Source organism: Mus caroli, chromosome 11, assembly GCF_900094665.2.
Source record: "Mus caroli chromosome 11, CAROLI_EIJ_v1.1, whole genome shotgun sequence".
NCBI classification, from domain to species: domain Eukaryota; kingdom Metazoa; phylum Chordata; class Mammalia; order Rodentia; family Muridae; genus Mus; species Mus caroli.
The window spans coordinates 112,212,016-112,228,035 of record NC_034580.1 but is presented as its reverse complement, the minus strand read 5'-3'; the positions used below and the strand labels follow the sequence as shown (position 1 = coordinate 112,228,035).

Genomic DNA, 16,020 nt, shown 5'->3' with positions numbered 1-16,020 from the left:
TGCCTCCCGAGTGCTGGGATTAAAGGCGTGCGCCACCACGCCCGGCTCTTTACAGGTTATTATCAAGCATAAAAGAGTCTTTGTATAAATGGCCAGGCTGAGAATTATAAATTTAACTTACATTAATGATGTTGGGGGATGGGTAGTATGAATTACCTATTTTTATTACAGTTACTCATTGGGGATTTTTTATGTGTATTTGTGGTCTGTGTGGCAGGATTGGGGGTGCACGTGCCACAACACTCACATGGAGGTCAGGAGGCAACTTAGAGAAGTTGAGTCTCTTTCCACTTGTGTGAGGGAGTACTGAGGATGGAGCTCTGGCTGTCAGTCTGGGCAGCAAGCGAGTTCACCCACAGAGCCATCTTGCTGGCCTACGAAGCGCTTCATAAAGGATTTCTGTCTTTGCTTTACACCCTGAGTAAACTTGGAGCATGGCCCTTTGATTGTCGGTTTTAGACAGGATCTCCTTAAGTAGAGCAGACTGGCCTCAAACTGTCAACTCTCCAGCTTCTGCCTCAGCAGTACGGATTACAAGATTACAGGCATGACCTGCCGTGGAGCTGAAGCTTGGCATCCTACTGGCATGCAAGGAGTCAGTCAGAGAAGTGGAGCCGTGGAGAAAAGCTTGCTCGGAAAAGCATTGGTGGCATTGAAGCATGTGGCTCAAGGGGTCAGGATCTGAGAGGTGGTGAGGACAGAGAAAAGCAGAGCCCTCAGGAAGGACAAGGAGAGCACAGGGTGTGGGGAGCCCACATGCCCTGAACTTGATGGATTGGGAGGTCTGGGTTTTGTCTCTGACCTGTACTATCGAGAAGGTGCAATTGTAGCTACTAGATTTCAGTGTGCATGACTTAAAGCATCTTAGACTTTTATAAAAGCCAAAGAAAGTAGTCCAGCTCGTTGACTTAACTTAGCTGCTCCTTGCTCTTGAGGATGTCTGAAGGGCAGTCAGAGGTTTCAAGAGGCCCAGGAGCTCTGCAGGACAAAGTCAATGACGTCTTGTTATATTAGCTTCACGGTTGATTTTCATCAGTTTTCACATGTCTTTGTTTTAGTAACTTAGAAAAGTCTAGGAGACATACTGTTTATACAGTATATGCTGTGTGTACTGTATGCTATGCATGTTGTGTATACTGTATATGCTGTGTATACGGTGTATACTGTATGTGTGTATAGTGTATATACTGTATACTGTGTATGTCGCGTATACTGTATAAACTGTATACTGTGTGTGTTGTGTATACTCTGTATGCAGTGTCATTGTGTATGTAATGTATGCTGTGTATACTGTTTATATTGTGTGTGCTGTGTATGCTGTGTATACTATATACTATGTATGTTGTATATACTGTATTCTGTGTATACTATGTATACTATATATACGGTGTATACTGTATACGCTGTGTATGCTGTGACTTTATTTTGTGCCATTGTTCTCCTTAAATAGGATATCTGAATTTCAGGAGCAGCTAGAGAAAATACGGTCTCATAGTTTCTGACTGAGTAATGGCTTTCTTCCAACGGCTGCATTTCCAGATGCACTGGCCAGGCACAGTAATAGGCTTACAGAATTAACTCTTTCTGGTTTCATACAGCTCCCTTTTCTGGAGCTAGAGATGAGATTTTGATGCTAGGAGCTTCAGAGTATCTTTTCTCTCAGGAACTCTGGAGACCTTGCAACTCTTATAATTTACCTCGGCTCTCCCAGCAGGAGCTTTAACGTCGATCACTTCAGTGGGACTCAGAAAGCCAACTTGGAGTCTCCCAAGGTGAAGGCCATCTTAGGGTTTTAATTTCTTGTGTGTTTTTGAAATGGAGACAGAGAATATTTTGGTTCTACTGCCTTTGTTAGTAATTGGACAAAAAGAAATGTCTTTGTTTTTAAAAAGCTGGAAGCTAGCACTTTCAAATGTTTCTTTGGAAAAAGTATGTGTGTGTGATTTTAATATCCTGTCTCAGCTGGCCCTGGTACTTGCCTCTATGAGCGTAGGCTTCATGTACAGTGTCAGGCATTTCAGCCTTTCTTTTTCCCCCCGAGACAGGGTTTCTCTGTGTAGCCCTGGCTGTCCTGGAACTCACTTTGTAGACCAGGCTGGCCTCGAACTCAGAAATTCACCTGCCTCTACCTTCCAAGTGCTGGGATTAAAGGCTTGCACCACCACACCCGGCCATTTCAGCCTCTTTCCTGTCTCAAAAACCGAGAGCAGTGGTTCCAACCATTCCTCAGTATTCCCCGGTGTCTGGAAGGAAGAGAAGACTGTCTGTTTTCCCCTCTCATCTCCACCTGAAGTTAGTTGCTCTCAGTCAAGAAGCTCTTGTAATTAAAAGCAGCCCATCTTCCGCAGGGCAGTCTTTCATAGCGTGGGAGGACAAGGTCGTGCTTTAGTCTGCTGAGAAGGGAGGCGTCTTCTCATAGGGCCTGAATCCAGTGAGTTAGTTTATCACCTAAGCAGTCCCCATAGCTGTGTAGAGTCAGAGCAGTGCTGAGTTAAAATGCAAACCCAAGAAGAAAGAAGTTGCACTGGATGTCATTAAGCACGACGCACAGGAGTCTATGTTTGCCCGCTCTGAGATCGGCTGTTTTCACATTCTGGTTACCTATTATGCTTACAGAGAATTGCCTAATTGGATAATTGCTTAATTACATATTTTGGGAAAAGTCAACATTAGGGATGATGTCATATGGCCATGACATTGGTCCTGTCCTTACTGCGAGGAGACCTTGCAATGTAATTAGTAGACTAATAGAGATTGCTTTCTTGTTGAATTTCTTTGGTAGCCAAATCTAAACACAGCATTTTTGGGCTCAAAGTCATTCTGTGACACTTGGTTGGGGGTCACCTTCATAGTTTTGGGCGAAAAAGTTTTTGCATCTTGTTGCTTTGGTGACCACATCTTCTTAAATTGCTGATCGGCCCCTTAGTACGGCGGGAAATGAGGGGAAAGGGGTCTCCTGCAGCTGACACAGAGCAGTTATCCCACTCTGCAGCAGGCATGCAGTCCGTCTCAAGGATATGGCTGCTCAGAGCGGTCCGCGTTCTCACCCAAGTTTTCAAGTGAAGACTAAGCCGGTCTCCCCTGAGAGGCTCCGGGGACATTCCAAAGCCTCGCTAGCCTAAGGCAGTCCCTGCAAAGCTTCCCTGTGTTTGCAGCTCCGAGGTTAGAAATAGTGAGAGCAGAGGCGAGTCAGGCGTCAAATAAAAGTGGAGCATGAGTTTTAAAAATTATTTAATTTATTGAAAATAGTACAGTGTAAAGGGCAGAACACAGTAGCAAACATACTGCTGTCTTTTTTTTCCTCCCCTCTCAAGTAGCCCAGGTTGGCCCTAAGATTACTGTGTAGCCTCGAACTCCTGATCCTCCTGCCTCCATCTCTCAAGTGCTGGGATTACAGGGAATACCACCGAGCTGGGCTGTAACATACAGGGTTGTTTGTTTGTTTGTTTGTTTTGTTTTTTCGAGACAGGGTTTCACTGTGTAGCCCTGACTGTCCTAGAACTCACTTTGTAGACCAGGCTGGCCTCAAACTCAGAAATCCATGCATGTCTGCCTGCCTCCCTGGTGCTGGGATTAAAGGCGTGGGCCCCCACACCAGACTCGAGTGCTGTAAGTGTGGATTCCAGGTGATGTTCTGATCATTACTACAGAATTCCTTAAACGTTTCTGTTTGTTCACATTTTTTGATTATGTGAGGCTGGGGGTAATATGAAATTTGAGTAAGAAGGACATTAGTGGGGAAAATGAAATTTAAAGATTTGTACAGCTTCCTGGCTTTACTAACTTCTGTTTATATAACATGTTAACGGAGTAGTTGATGCTTCTAGAAACATGAGCAAAAGAAAGTTTTAAAAAATGATGAGCTGGGCAACAGTGGCATCACCTTTAATCATAGGGCCCATGAGGCAGGAGGATGGCTGTGAGTTCAAAGCCAGCCTGGCCTGCAGAGCAGGCTACATAGAGAAACACTGTTGAAAGGAAGGGGGGCAGGGAGGGAAGGAGGGAGGAAGGAAGGGGATGTGACACAATCCTCTAATCCCAGTACTCCGGAGTCAGCCACAGGCAAAGCTTTGTGAGTTTGAGGCTGACTAGGGCTACATAGTGAGTTCCAGGACAGCCAAGGCTACACAGTGAGATCTACCACCTCCCTGCGCCCCCCTCCCCCAAATAAAAACAACCCAGGAAAACTACACACAATGAAGGTGAAGTTGAGGCAGGAGAGACTGCCTCAAACAAATGAAAAGGAAAGGAAAGAAAGGAAAAGAGCTAAGTGTAGAAGTGATTGTGTCTTTGCAAAAATACTTCTAACCCCACTAACTCCGTGTAAAAACCCACAGCCAATGATGACATGTATAATCTCTACGCCTAGATTGGGCAGATCTACCACTACTCTATTCCCCAGCTAGGAGACCCCTTGCTACCTTCAGCTTCTCCAAGCCACGTGGTTCTGCTCCATCTTCCTCCCACCTCCTCTTCCTCCAGCCTTCTCTCTCTGTCCCTCGTTCTCTCTGACCTCCAGTCCCACCTTTCCCTCCCACTGTCCAGACACAGGCTCTAGTCTTTTTTTTTTTTTTTTAAGATTTATTTATTTATTATATGTAAGTACACTGTAGCTGTCTTCAGACACTCCAGAAGAGGGCGCCAGATCTCGTTACGGATGGTTGTGAGCCACCATGTGGTTGCTGGGATTTGAACTCTAGACCTTCAGAAGAGCAGTCGGGTGCTCTTACCCACTGAGCCATCTCACCAGCCCCCCAGGCTCTAGTCTTTATTGACCAGTTCGATTGGGGGAGGGGGAGAAGATTCACATGAAATCACGTGAGTATGTGATCCACTCCTGTCAGGGCGGCCCCTCTTGAGGAAGCAGAACTATCAGAATACAAACAGCACTAGGGCAACCCACAACAGCTCTCACTGCTGTATCCTGACACTGCTGCCGCCCTTTATCTATAGAGGAGTTCAGAGTGATCATTCTCTGCCTTCCTTCCTTCCTTCCTTCCTTCCTTCCTTCCTTCCTTCCTTCCTTCCTTCCTTTTTTAGACAGTAGGATTGAACTGAAATTCTCTATGTTTCAATTGGAATACAAACTTGTTCAGCCATGTATGTTTCATTATTTTTATTTTATTATTTACTTTTATTATTTTATGAGTGCTTTGTGTGCATGTATATGTGCATCGCAGATGCCAGAAGAGCATGCCAGATTCCCTGGGACTGGAGTTAGAGTTGATTCTGAAACACCATGTGGGTGCTGGGAATTGAACCCAGGTCCTCTTCAAGAGGAACATGTGACCTTCACCGCTGAACACTGCCCCTCTACTGCCCCTCCTTTTCATGATGTTGACCTGTTCCCATGGTGGTCACAAAATACGAATGGTTTCTACTAAGTGGAGAAAGGCCAGAGCATTCCGATCAATGAAGTGAGTCAGAGGGGAAGCAAACAAAGCCAAACCTGCACACTTAAGTTAAGGTCTGCAGGCTCAGCCCCAGCTCACTCTGTTCATGCTGCGTGTGTGTGTGTGTGTGTGTGTGTGTGTGTGTGTGTGTGTGTGCAGGAAGTCAGGAGCTGCTGTTTTCTTCTGGGCCTGGAGAAAAAACCCAGCCTCTGGCAGCACTTGCTGCTCTTCCACAGAACCTGAGTTTGATTCCTAGCACTCAGGTAGCTCACAGTATCTGCAACTCCAGCTCTCGGGGTCACAGACCCTTCTGGCTCCCAAGGACACCTCTGCATATACACAAATAAAACTTAAGGAAAGCTGTTTATTGAAGTGAATTGTTTATTTTTATGAATGAACGATGGTCTTTCTTTATGGGAAACTGGGGCTTTACGGGACAACCAGCACTTTACAAATGGAGTCAAACACTGGTCTGGTTTGTTTTTGCTTTTTGATCCCAGCTTGGCCTCAGACTTCCTGTAGAGCCGAGGCTGACCTTGAACTCTTATCCTTGTGCCCCCACAGCTGAAATCCTGAGATTAGAAGCATGTGCCACTGTACCCAGCCTGTTTTGTTCTTACCTAACGTGTGCTGTGAACGTATTTTCTATGACAGAAATGAAATTTTTTTCCTTCAACTTTAAGTAAAGTTAACAAGTTGTTTCAAATAAGCATGATAAAAACAAGCTTCAGAGTGTGCAGTCATTTACACAGTATGTAAGCACAGGCATTGCTCGCCGGTTCAGACGGGTGCCTGAACCAGCAGTTCCCTCACTGGGCACCAGGTGGCACTTTCCTTATGTACAAGGAAGTAACGCCAGGCTTGAAGCCAGAGTCTTGCTCTGCTGACACAGGCGCCTTGACTGGCAGACCCCTGGTGGATCTCAGTCATTTCTCAGATTCAGTTTGCCTGGCTCCTTGCTCGTTTCACTGCCAGGTTCAGTGCTCAGACGTAGTGCGGGTGCTGAGCAAATGGGTAAATGTCTTCGCTCTCCCACCAGTAACACCTCTTGGTACGTTTTGGGCAAGCAGCAATGTTCTCCAGCATTGACAAGCCCAGCATCCGAGTTGCTGGCTTCTGCACTTTCCATTGTATCTCATAGACAAAGACATTTGTCATGCTGTGCTCTAAGAAAGCCGTTCTCAGCGGAGACCTCCGGTATTCCTGTTAAAGTGTGGAAGCCCGGGCTGTGCGCTTTGGTGCCTGCTGCCGTCTAAGCAGAAGGGTGAGCTCTGGTGTCCCAGCTTCCAGAACCTGCGTGGAGCTTGGTTCTATTTGAAAGGACTTCATCTTTCCCACTTCCTTGTCCATTCCAACCGTGCTTCTACTTTCTGTTCCTTGGCCTTGGGACCTTCTGTGTATCACCTACTTTCTTCTTTTCTATGCTATCAGGAACTGAATCTAAACCTTGTACATGCTAAGCAAGTGTCCTCTCTGAGTTGTTCCCTTAGCCCCTTGACCCTTATCTGCCAGAGGAGGTTGTTAACATTGACAGTCTGCATTCGCTCAGGCAGCCATCGGATTTTGAGTTTCTCTTCTGTGCTGGTCTCTCCTCCAGGAGCTCACAGGCTGCTGGGAGAGGAGACTTGCCTCATCTTAGAATAGGAAGTACAAGTGTATGGCCTAGGGCTGGATGGCGGCTAAGGCTGGACAACGTATGTGTCATAATTAATGCCACTGAGCTGCGAGCCGGGATGTAGTTCACATGTAAATGTCACGTTGTATATATTTTACTGTAATTTAAAAATTAAAGTAAAGCAGGGATGGAGGCACAGCCCGGGTGGTGAGGTGCTGAGGGCCCGAGTTTGGTCCCAGGAATCCACAGAAAAAGCTGGGTGCAGAGGCACATACTTGGAATCTCAGTGGTGGGAGGTGAGAACAGGCGAATGCCCAGAACTCACTGTCCAGCCTCACTAGTCAAGTCGAGACCCTGTCTCAAGCAAGTGTGGGTGGCTCCTGGGTTAAGAACTGAAGGTGTGCTGGACAGTGGTGGCATGCACCTTTAATCCTAGCACTTGGGAGGCAGAGGCAGGCAGATTTCTGAGTTCGAGGCCAGCCTGGGCTACAGAGTGAGTTCCAGAACAGCCAGGGCTATACAGAGAAACCCTGTCTCAAAAAACCAAAACACAAACAAACAAAAAAGTGTCCCTTGGCCTCTACTGCATGCATATACATATATGCAAACACACATACACACACAACTGGGAGGAGAATGCATACAAAGGATGCATGGCACATAGTAGGGACTCAGAAGTGCTTATGTGTATTCCCTTTTTGTTATGGGTTTGTTCACATTTGATCCCACCACAAGGATTTGCTTTTATCAACATTTTCTGTTTAAAAAGTTAGATTGAGGACTGGTGAGATGGCTCAGTGGGTAAGAGCACTGACTGCTCCTGAGTTCAAATCCCAGCAACCACATGGTGGCTTACAACCACCTGTAATGAGATCTGACTCCCTCTTCTGGGGTGTCTGAAGACAGATACAGTGTACTTATGTATAAATACATCTTTGGGCTGGAGTGAGCAGGGCCGACCGGAGCGAGCAGAGGTCCTAAATTCAATTCTCAACAACTACATGAAGGCCCACAACCATCTATACAGCTACAGTGTACTCATATACATAAAATAAATAAGTAAAAAATTTTTAAAAAGGTTAGATTGAGGGTACCTGAGCCTCATTTCCTTACCCTGTATTTAGGCACCCTTCCCTAAATCCATTAAGATTTTACTACCTAAAGCCAGGTGGTGGGGGCACACGCCTTTACTCCCAGCACAGAGGTAGGCAGATCTGTTAAGTTTGAGGTCAGCCTGGTTTACAGAGAAACTTCACAGACAGCCAAAGCTACACAGAGAAATTTTATCTCCAATAAACACAAACTTTTTTTTTTTTTTAAACATTACAAACCAGGTGGTGGTAGCTCAATCCTGGGAGGCAGAGGGCGGGGGATCTGTGTGAGTTTAAGACCAGCCTCGGCTACATAGAGAGACCTCTGTCTCAAAATATCAAAATAAATAAATAAGGGTCCTTAAGAGTTTCTTAAGGGTCAGGGCTCTGGGTGTCTCCAGAGGAGAATGGCACCACCCAGACACACCAAGTGGTCGCTGTGCTGCCTGAGAGAACGCTAATCCCAAAGTCATTTACTTTGGCTTTAGAGCAGATTTAGAGTATGTGTCAGATTTTTCTGCCTAATTACTTTTTGCTTAAGCTTATTTTAAATTGGTTTTAAATTCCTTTAGTACTGCAGCCTAGGAAGTAGGGGGCGAAGAAATGGGCGTCAGATGAGAGCTGGCCTGGAATTCCCGTCCCCCCCCCCCCCCCCCCCCCCCCCCCCCCCCCCCCCCGCCCGTTAAAGCCTCCTGGCCTGCTGCTCGCGCAACGTCGTAACGTCTTACTTAAGAGTGCGCTTACTCTTTGATCCAGTAATTCCGCTCCTAGGAACTCTTCTCAAAGACACAAGCAAGCGTGCAGAGCGCAGGGACGAGGGCGTGCGCCTACAACACACATCAGCAAAAAGGAAAGCCAACTGCTTAATAAAGCATGCGGTCGTCTCTACATGGTGTCAACATAGTGGACTTTGGAGCTGTTTGCCATGGCTTTGAATGAGAGAGAGAGAGAGAGAGAGAGAGAGAGAGAGAGAGAGAGAGAGACCGTGTAGTCCTTCACACAGTGAGAGCCCAGTGAGGGAGGGAGGACTGCTTCCATTCATTTTGATAGTGTGTGATAAAATGGTCACTGAGCTTGCGCCTCTTGTTTTTAAAGTTTTCTGCTTAAGCATATCATGCTTTGTCATTAAAAAGCATGTATGTATACATATGTATGTATGTATGTATGTCTACACACACACACACACACACCTGCCACTTTTGTGGCTGCCTGTGATGGCTCATGTTATTACCTCAGCACTCAGGAGGATGAGAGGCAGGAGGAGCAGGAGTTGAAGGCTTGTCCCGGGCTACGTAAGACACCGTCTCAAAGAACAACAGAAAGTAGAAGCCAGAGAGATTACTCAACAGGGAAAGGCGCCTGCTCCCAAGCCTGACCGGTGCAGATTCCCGGACCCGGGTGAGAGGGAAGAACTGACCCTTTCAGGTTGTCTTCTGACCTCCACATGCGTGCTATGGCACATGTGCCTAACATAAGTCAAATGTAATAAAAAATTGAAAACAAAAATTAAGACAAGTGCTGGGCGTGGTGGCGCACGCCCTTAATCCCAGCACTTGGGAGGCAGAGACAAGTGGATTTCTGAGTTCGAGGCCAGCCTGGTCTACAGAGTGAGTTCCAGGACAGCCAGGGCTATACAGAGAAACCCTGTCTCGAAAAACCAAAAACAAAATAAGTAAGAGGTTGCAGGCCAGGCATTGTGGTTCATGCTGTACTCTAAGCTAGACAGGAGGCTGAGACGAGAGAATGGGGTGTACAAGGCCAGCCCGGGCTACAAAGGCAATAGAATAAGTAAGTCACTGTTTCAAACCAAACACCTATAATGATAGTAAAATGTTTGTATGTAATGCCTAAAAAGTGTTTTATTCCGGGGCAGGAGGTAAGTATTCAGCACAGGTTCCTTAGTGTCTGTAGTATATTAGGATCACATTCACCCCACTCTCCTTCCCACTGAACCCCCTTTCCCTTCTGCCCTCAGTCCTCCTCCCCCTCTCCTCGGGTCACTGAGTTAAAGTTGTCACAACTTGGTGGCCGGTACTTAATGCAGCATGAGCAGCTAAAGAAAAGCATTCCTCCCCCTTTCTCTTTCTGATTGGGTCTTTCTTTGTAAGTCCTTTGTAGTCCTGGCTATCCTGGGTTCAGGATGTAGACCAGGCTGGCCTGGAACTCACTGAGATCCTCCTGCCTCTGCCTGTCATGTTGGGACTAACGGTGTGCACCACCATGCCTGGTCCCCTTTTTCTTGTTGAACTGAAATCTTACAGAGCAGCCTAGCCTGGAACTTACCATGTGCCTTAAGATAAGTGTCCGCTCCTCACTCTTCTGCCTCCCTGTGGAGGTGTTCCAGGCAGGAGCTGTCTGTCTTATGACTAGGCATGCTCTATCTGCATGGACACCTGTATGCTAGAAGAGGCATCGTGTGGCAGTCCAGATGGCTGAGAGCCACCATGTGGGTTCTGGGGATTGAACTCAGGACCTCTGGTAGAGCAGACAGTGTGCCTGACCACTGAGCCATCTCTCTAGCCACTCCAACTGAATATTTCAATGATGGGAAAAGAAAGTGTGTAAATGATGAAGCCAGCGGGGTGTGTGTGTGTGTGTGTAAAAATTATGAAGCCAGCACTGTATGTGTGTAAATGAGGCTGACCCCCAGGTGCCTGTAGGTTCAGGGTTAACAAACTGCTCTATGTGATCAGCTAAGGGGGTTTGTTCTTTGGTGTTTTCAAGCCTCTGCCCTGCACACTTGATGGGGTTCTCTATTAGTCTCAATTCTTAGAATAGGGGTTGTCTCCCCTGAAGGATAGATAGGGCTTGAGGGTCCTCCCTGTCATCTGCGGTAAAATGCAGAAGCTTTTTGCGGTTAACTTGGCCACAGTGAGTCCTTTGGTGTTTAGAACTTCAATAAGAGTTTTTAGGTTTTGGTTTGGTTTGGTTTTTTTTTTTTTTTTTTTTTTGGTTTTTCGAGACAGGGTTTCTCTGTATAGCCCTGGCTGTCCTGGAACTCACTCTGTAGCCCCCAGGCTGGCCTCGAACTCAGAAATCTGCCTGCCTCTGCCTCCCGAGTGCTGGGATTAAAGGCGTGCACCACCACGCCCGGCTGTTTGTTTTTTTTTTAAAAATTAGTTTTCCAAGTATTGAACAGTAACCCATATAAGCTTCACATGAAGGGAGAAAAACAGATAAATCCTGCTTTTTTGACACCATCTTGAATCCTGGTTTTCCTGCACAGCAAGCTTACCTACTGTGTTAGAGGCTGCCTCCTCTGTCAGGAATGTGCCTCCTCCTCCTGCCTCATTGTTTTTCATTCACCCAAGAGCATCTTCCAGTTGGGGACAGCCATGTCTTTATAAATACACTCCTTCTCCCACTTTGTCTCTGACAGTTCCCTTACGCTGCCCCGCCTCCCCAAGAACCTGTGAAGACTCTGAGAAGCCTGATCAACATCCGGAAGGACACGCTGAGACTTGTCAAGTAAGTCCCCAAGGGCGCAGGCCAGGTCCCAGGTGCCCTTCTGCTTGTGGGGCAACAGGTACTCCACGGGAGTCAGAGCAGCTCCTGCCAGCCACGGCCTCCTGCCCGCACTGAGATGCCAGCTGCTGCTGCTGCTGAAGCACGGCTCCTAAGATGAGGCCTCGTCAGGCTGGGGTGATTTGGAACGTGACCGTGGGCAGTGCTCTCTACAGGAAGAACCTTCTCCTGCCTGCACCGGCATTTTAAATACTCTCTCTATTCTGTGGCTCTAAAATCAAAGAGCTATAGTTAGAGGGAAGGGAGCGTCTGAGACACCCCGACAAGCCTGTGTAGTGATGAGCTGCTTGGGTTAGGAGTGTAAAAGCTGATTTAAGTTGCTTATGGTGCTGTGCACTTCTGGTCTCAGCAGTCAGGAGGCGAAGGCAGGACAACAGGGTTTGAGGCCAGCCTGGGCTTCAGCACAAAACACAGAAGAGAGACAGAGCCACGGAGAGAGGACCAGCTGTGCAGCTGGCTCGCTGTAGAAGTGTGCAGATAGCTATCAGAGTTTGGGTAGAAATTCAGAATGAGTGTATGGAAAAGCAGAAGATTAACAAGGCTGTAGTGAGTGCAGGAGGTCAGGCAGGGAGAGAAACCGAGCACCGCCTGCCCGCTCTGTGCCGAGCTGGGGATCTAGCGTGTTTCTGAAGTCACTGCAAGGTGCTGTGCAGGGAGAGTTGTGATTTCCCTACAGTGTGAGGAGCGCAGAATCCTGTGGGGCAGGGAGGAAGGAGACAAACCGCTCTGTAGTAGCAAGTCTGTAGACGGTGCCTACGACCCAGTAACTGCGCTTGCTGGTTAGGAAGGAGGCTGAATGCTCATGCGTGAGTCCAGAAGAAGCTGCAGCGTAGAGGAGGAAGGGAAGGAGGAAGCCTGGCCTTTTCTAACCAGTGTACTCAGCTAAGTGATTAAAGTGAAAAAGAACCATGTTCTGGCGTACGCACTCAGCCTGTGAGATGCAGTAATAATCTAAGTGCCCCAGAGAGATGGCACAACCATGCCAATAACCACACTGAGAAGTATGCAGTGCTTTTGGGGGAGGGGGAGGTGCGGCTGGTTAGAGAAGACTAAGAGTGTTGTTTGTTTGTTTACTTGTTTGTTGTTCATTTTGGTGTTTTGTCTGCATGTGTGTCTGTGGGAAGGTGCCAGATCCCATGGAAGTGGAGCTACAGACAGTTGTCAACTACCCTGTGGGTGCTGGGAACTGAACGTAGGCACTCAGTGCTCTTGACTGCTGAGCCAACTTTCTAGCCCCACAGAGTAAATCTTAATATTTCTGACAGCGCTCGCCTTTAATCCCAGCACTAAGGAAGCAGTAGCAGGGGCTGGAGAGATTGCTCAGCGGTTAAGAGCACTGACTGCTCTCCCAGAGGTCCTGAGTGGCTCCCAAGCATCTGTAATAGGATCCGATGCCCTCTTCTGGTGTCTGAAGACAGCCACAGGAAGCAGTAGCAGTGCCCCTCTGAGTTCAAGACAAGCCTGATCTATAGAGTGAGTTCCAGAATAGCCAGGGCTACACAGAAAACAAAACAACAGAGTCCCGATCCACTGCCCCCAAAGGCTGTCTCTTGGGGTTTCCCAGGTGTGCTGAGGAAGTGAAGAGCCACGGAGAAGAGGCAGGCAAAGCGAAGGTCCACTACAATGTCGAGTTCACCTTTGACACAGATGCCCGGGTCGCCATCACCATCTACTACCAGGCCACTGAGGAATTCCAGAATGGCATTGCCAGGTAAGATGGCATAGCAGGTGAGCCAGCCGCCTTCTAGCCTCTACCCACCCGGGAACAAGCATACTCTTTTCTACGACCCGTCGGGGTCTGGACCTTGAATTTAGATTTTCTTGTGTGGATTAAATATGGATGTCTAGTAATAGTACCAGACTAGTGAAAAAAACGTTGGAAAAACTGGTTTTGTTCCCTGAGTGAGCGCTGCTGGACCGAGCGAGCACAGGTGTGAGACAGTGGGGACTGTCAGGCCGTCTGGGCTGAGCTCTAACTTTGGCTCTGCTTCCCCTCCCTCCACAGCTACATTCCAAAAGACAACAGCCTGCAGTCAGAGACCGTGCACTACAAGCGAGGGGTGTGCCAGCAGTTCTGCCTGCCCTCCCATACCGTGGACCCCTCGGAGTGGGCTGAAGAGGAGGTAAGCTGCCAGGTCCAGGATCTCCTGCCAGGAGGGCCTGTGCCAGCAGCAGACAGCCTGTCCAGATGCTGGGATGCCACGCTCAGCTGTTGTCCCTGGTGGCCCCTTCAGGCCCATCAACGGACTGCTTAGTTCAAATTAAAACTATACCTATCCTTGCTCGTTTTTCTATTCCAAAGCTAGTCTGTCAGTCAAGGACACTGTGAGAAAGCCATGCTGAAAGGAAACGGAGCTGCAGGCTAGGGACCCTTGATGCAGTGAGGGCTGGGTTGTTTGTTTTCTTAAAAGGAAATAAACCACCTTCAGTTAAACAGACCTAGACAGCTTCGAGTCTGACAGATGGGTGCCGAGATGAGGTTAACGCTTCTGTGCGGCACCTGCCTTCTGAGGGACTGATGAACATGCACACACACGCACACGCCCACACACGCACACTCACGTGCACACACACACTTGTGTGCGCAGTTCATCATCTGCATTTCCTTTTCGTCCCTGCAGCTTGGCTTTGATCTGGACCGTGAAGTCTACCCTCTGGTAGTGCACGCTGTGGTGGATGAAGGAGATGGTAAGGAGACCTCTGATTTCTTTCATGTGCCCACTCCCCTCTTACGATAGCCTCCCACCCTGAATACACCTCTGTGAGTCTTTCCTTTCCCTTCCCACCCTGCTCTGAGGGCAGAGTCTATAATGGTGTTTAGAACCCACCATTGCAGATGACCGCCCAGCACTGTGCTCCACCGAGCCGTGGGTTCTCGAGGAAGCGGGTGTGTTGGGAAAGGACTGAGGCTGTCTCATTGGCCTTCTTCAGCCTTGTGCCTTTTCTTTCAGAGTATTTTGGCCACTGCCACGTGCTTCTGGGCACTTTTGAGAAGGTAGGAACATGCTCTGTTTGGCATTTCTTTTTCATGTGAAAAAGCTGAAAAGCTGGGCACACTAGGGCTGCCCTCGGGAAGGTCTAGTTCGGCCACCCCACTGCCATGATCTTCACCTCATGAGTGGGCCTAGCTGGTCACTATTCCATGCTTACTGAGTCCGAGTGCACAGTGCCCCTGCCCGTCCTGGTCCTAACTAACGTCAGGCTTTTATTCCAGCACCCGGACGGGACCTTCTGTGTGAAGCCCCTCAAGCAGAAACAAGTGGTGAGTCCCCGAGGCCAGCAGCTCCTAGCGCTTCCCTCTCTTTCTCTTTCCTTGTGATTTTTTTTTAACTTTGTAAAACTATGCGCTCTTGTTTCTTTCTCCTATTTTTTTTCCTTTTAATAAAAGAAGATGTTTGGAGGAGTCCCTTGTGTCTGTTAGAAGCTGCTTGGGTGGCCCCGAGGGAGCACTGGCTTTTAGTGCCTTTATTGGTTTGGAATTGTCGGTGCCTCCCAGGCCACGGTTATCTTGAAAAGGGAAAGAATAATGTTTGTCTCCTGACATTAGGGTGAAGGAGAGCTCTTTTTACTTAAAATGCCATGATGGGAAACATTTCAAACACAAAGATAAAGTACTGAGCCTGTTTCAGGGCCAATCCGAGCGCTGAGCATAATTTATCCCTGAACTCCTTTTCTGAGATTCAGCGTATTGGCCATCTGCCTCCCAGGAGAGTGAACATCAAGATGTGAGCATGTCAGTTGGAAGGCCCAGCCCCTACCATGTGCCAACATTTTACACTTCTGCAACAGGAGGAGGACATGTCACGGAGGGCTAGGGACAAGTGCAGCCAGTGGTGTTGGCAAGGAGGGTAGGAGGCTCGAGGTGTGGTGACTTGTGCCTGTAATTTCAGCAGAAGGGAGGCAGAGGCAAGAACATTACCTGGAGTTCTAGACCAGCTTTAGCTACAGTGAGTTCGAGACCAACACGAGCTACAAAGTAAGAACCTGTAACAAACAAACAAACAAACAAACAAACAAAGGATGGTTTGAAAAAAGTGGTGACCAAACCAGATATGCTGATGCATGCCTTTAATTCCAGCACTTGGCAGACAGAGGCAGGTGGATCTCTGTGAGTCTGAGAACAGCCTGGTCTACAGAGCAAGTTTCAGGATAGCCAGGACGACATAGAGAAAACCCTGTCTCAAAACACACACACAAACCCAAAAACAAACAAGCAAAAAAGGGAGGAAGAAAGGAGGAAGAAGAGGAAGAGAAATAGAGCCAAGTGTGTGTGATTGCTCTCAGTACTTGGGAAGCAGAGACAGCTGGATCCATGAATCTGAGTCCAGCCTAGTCTATAAAGCAAGTTCCAGGACAGCTAGGACTACACAGAGAACCTTGTGTCATAAAATAAACA

At 47.9% G+C, this 16,020-nt stretch overlaps 1 protein-coding gene across 3 annotated transcripts in view; it reads left to right on the top strand.

The window, feature by feature from the left end:
- Rnf157 (ring finger protein 157) overlaps positions 1-16,020 on the top strand; it is a 70,534-nt gene that overhangs the window by 33,202 nt on the left and 21,312 nt on the right. For all 3 annotated transcript variants that reach the window (XM_021177333.2, XM_029483907.1, XM_029483906.1), the window contains exons 3-8: positions 11,479-11,567; positions 13,189-13,335; positions 13,630-13,747; positions 14,246-14,312; positions 14,576-14,619; positions 14,839-14,886. In XM_021177333.2, coding sequence (XP_021032992.1) covers positions 11,479-11,567; positions 13,189-13,335; positions 13,630-13,747; positions 14,246-14,312; positions 14,576-14,619; positions 14,839-14,886 — 513 coding nt within the window. The remainder of the gene's footprint in view (positions 1-11,478; positions 11,568-13,188; positions 13,336-13,629; positions 13,748-14,245; positions 14,313-14,575; positions 14,620-14,838; positions 14,887-16,020) is intronic.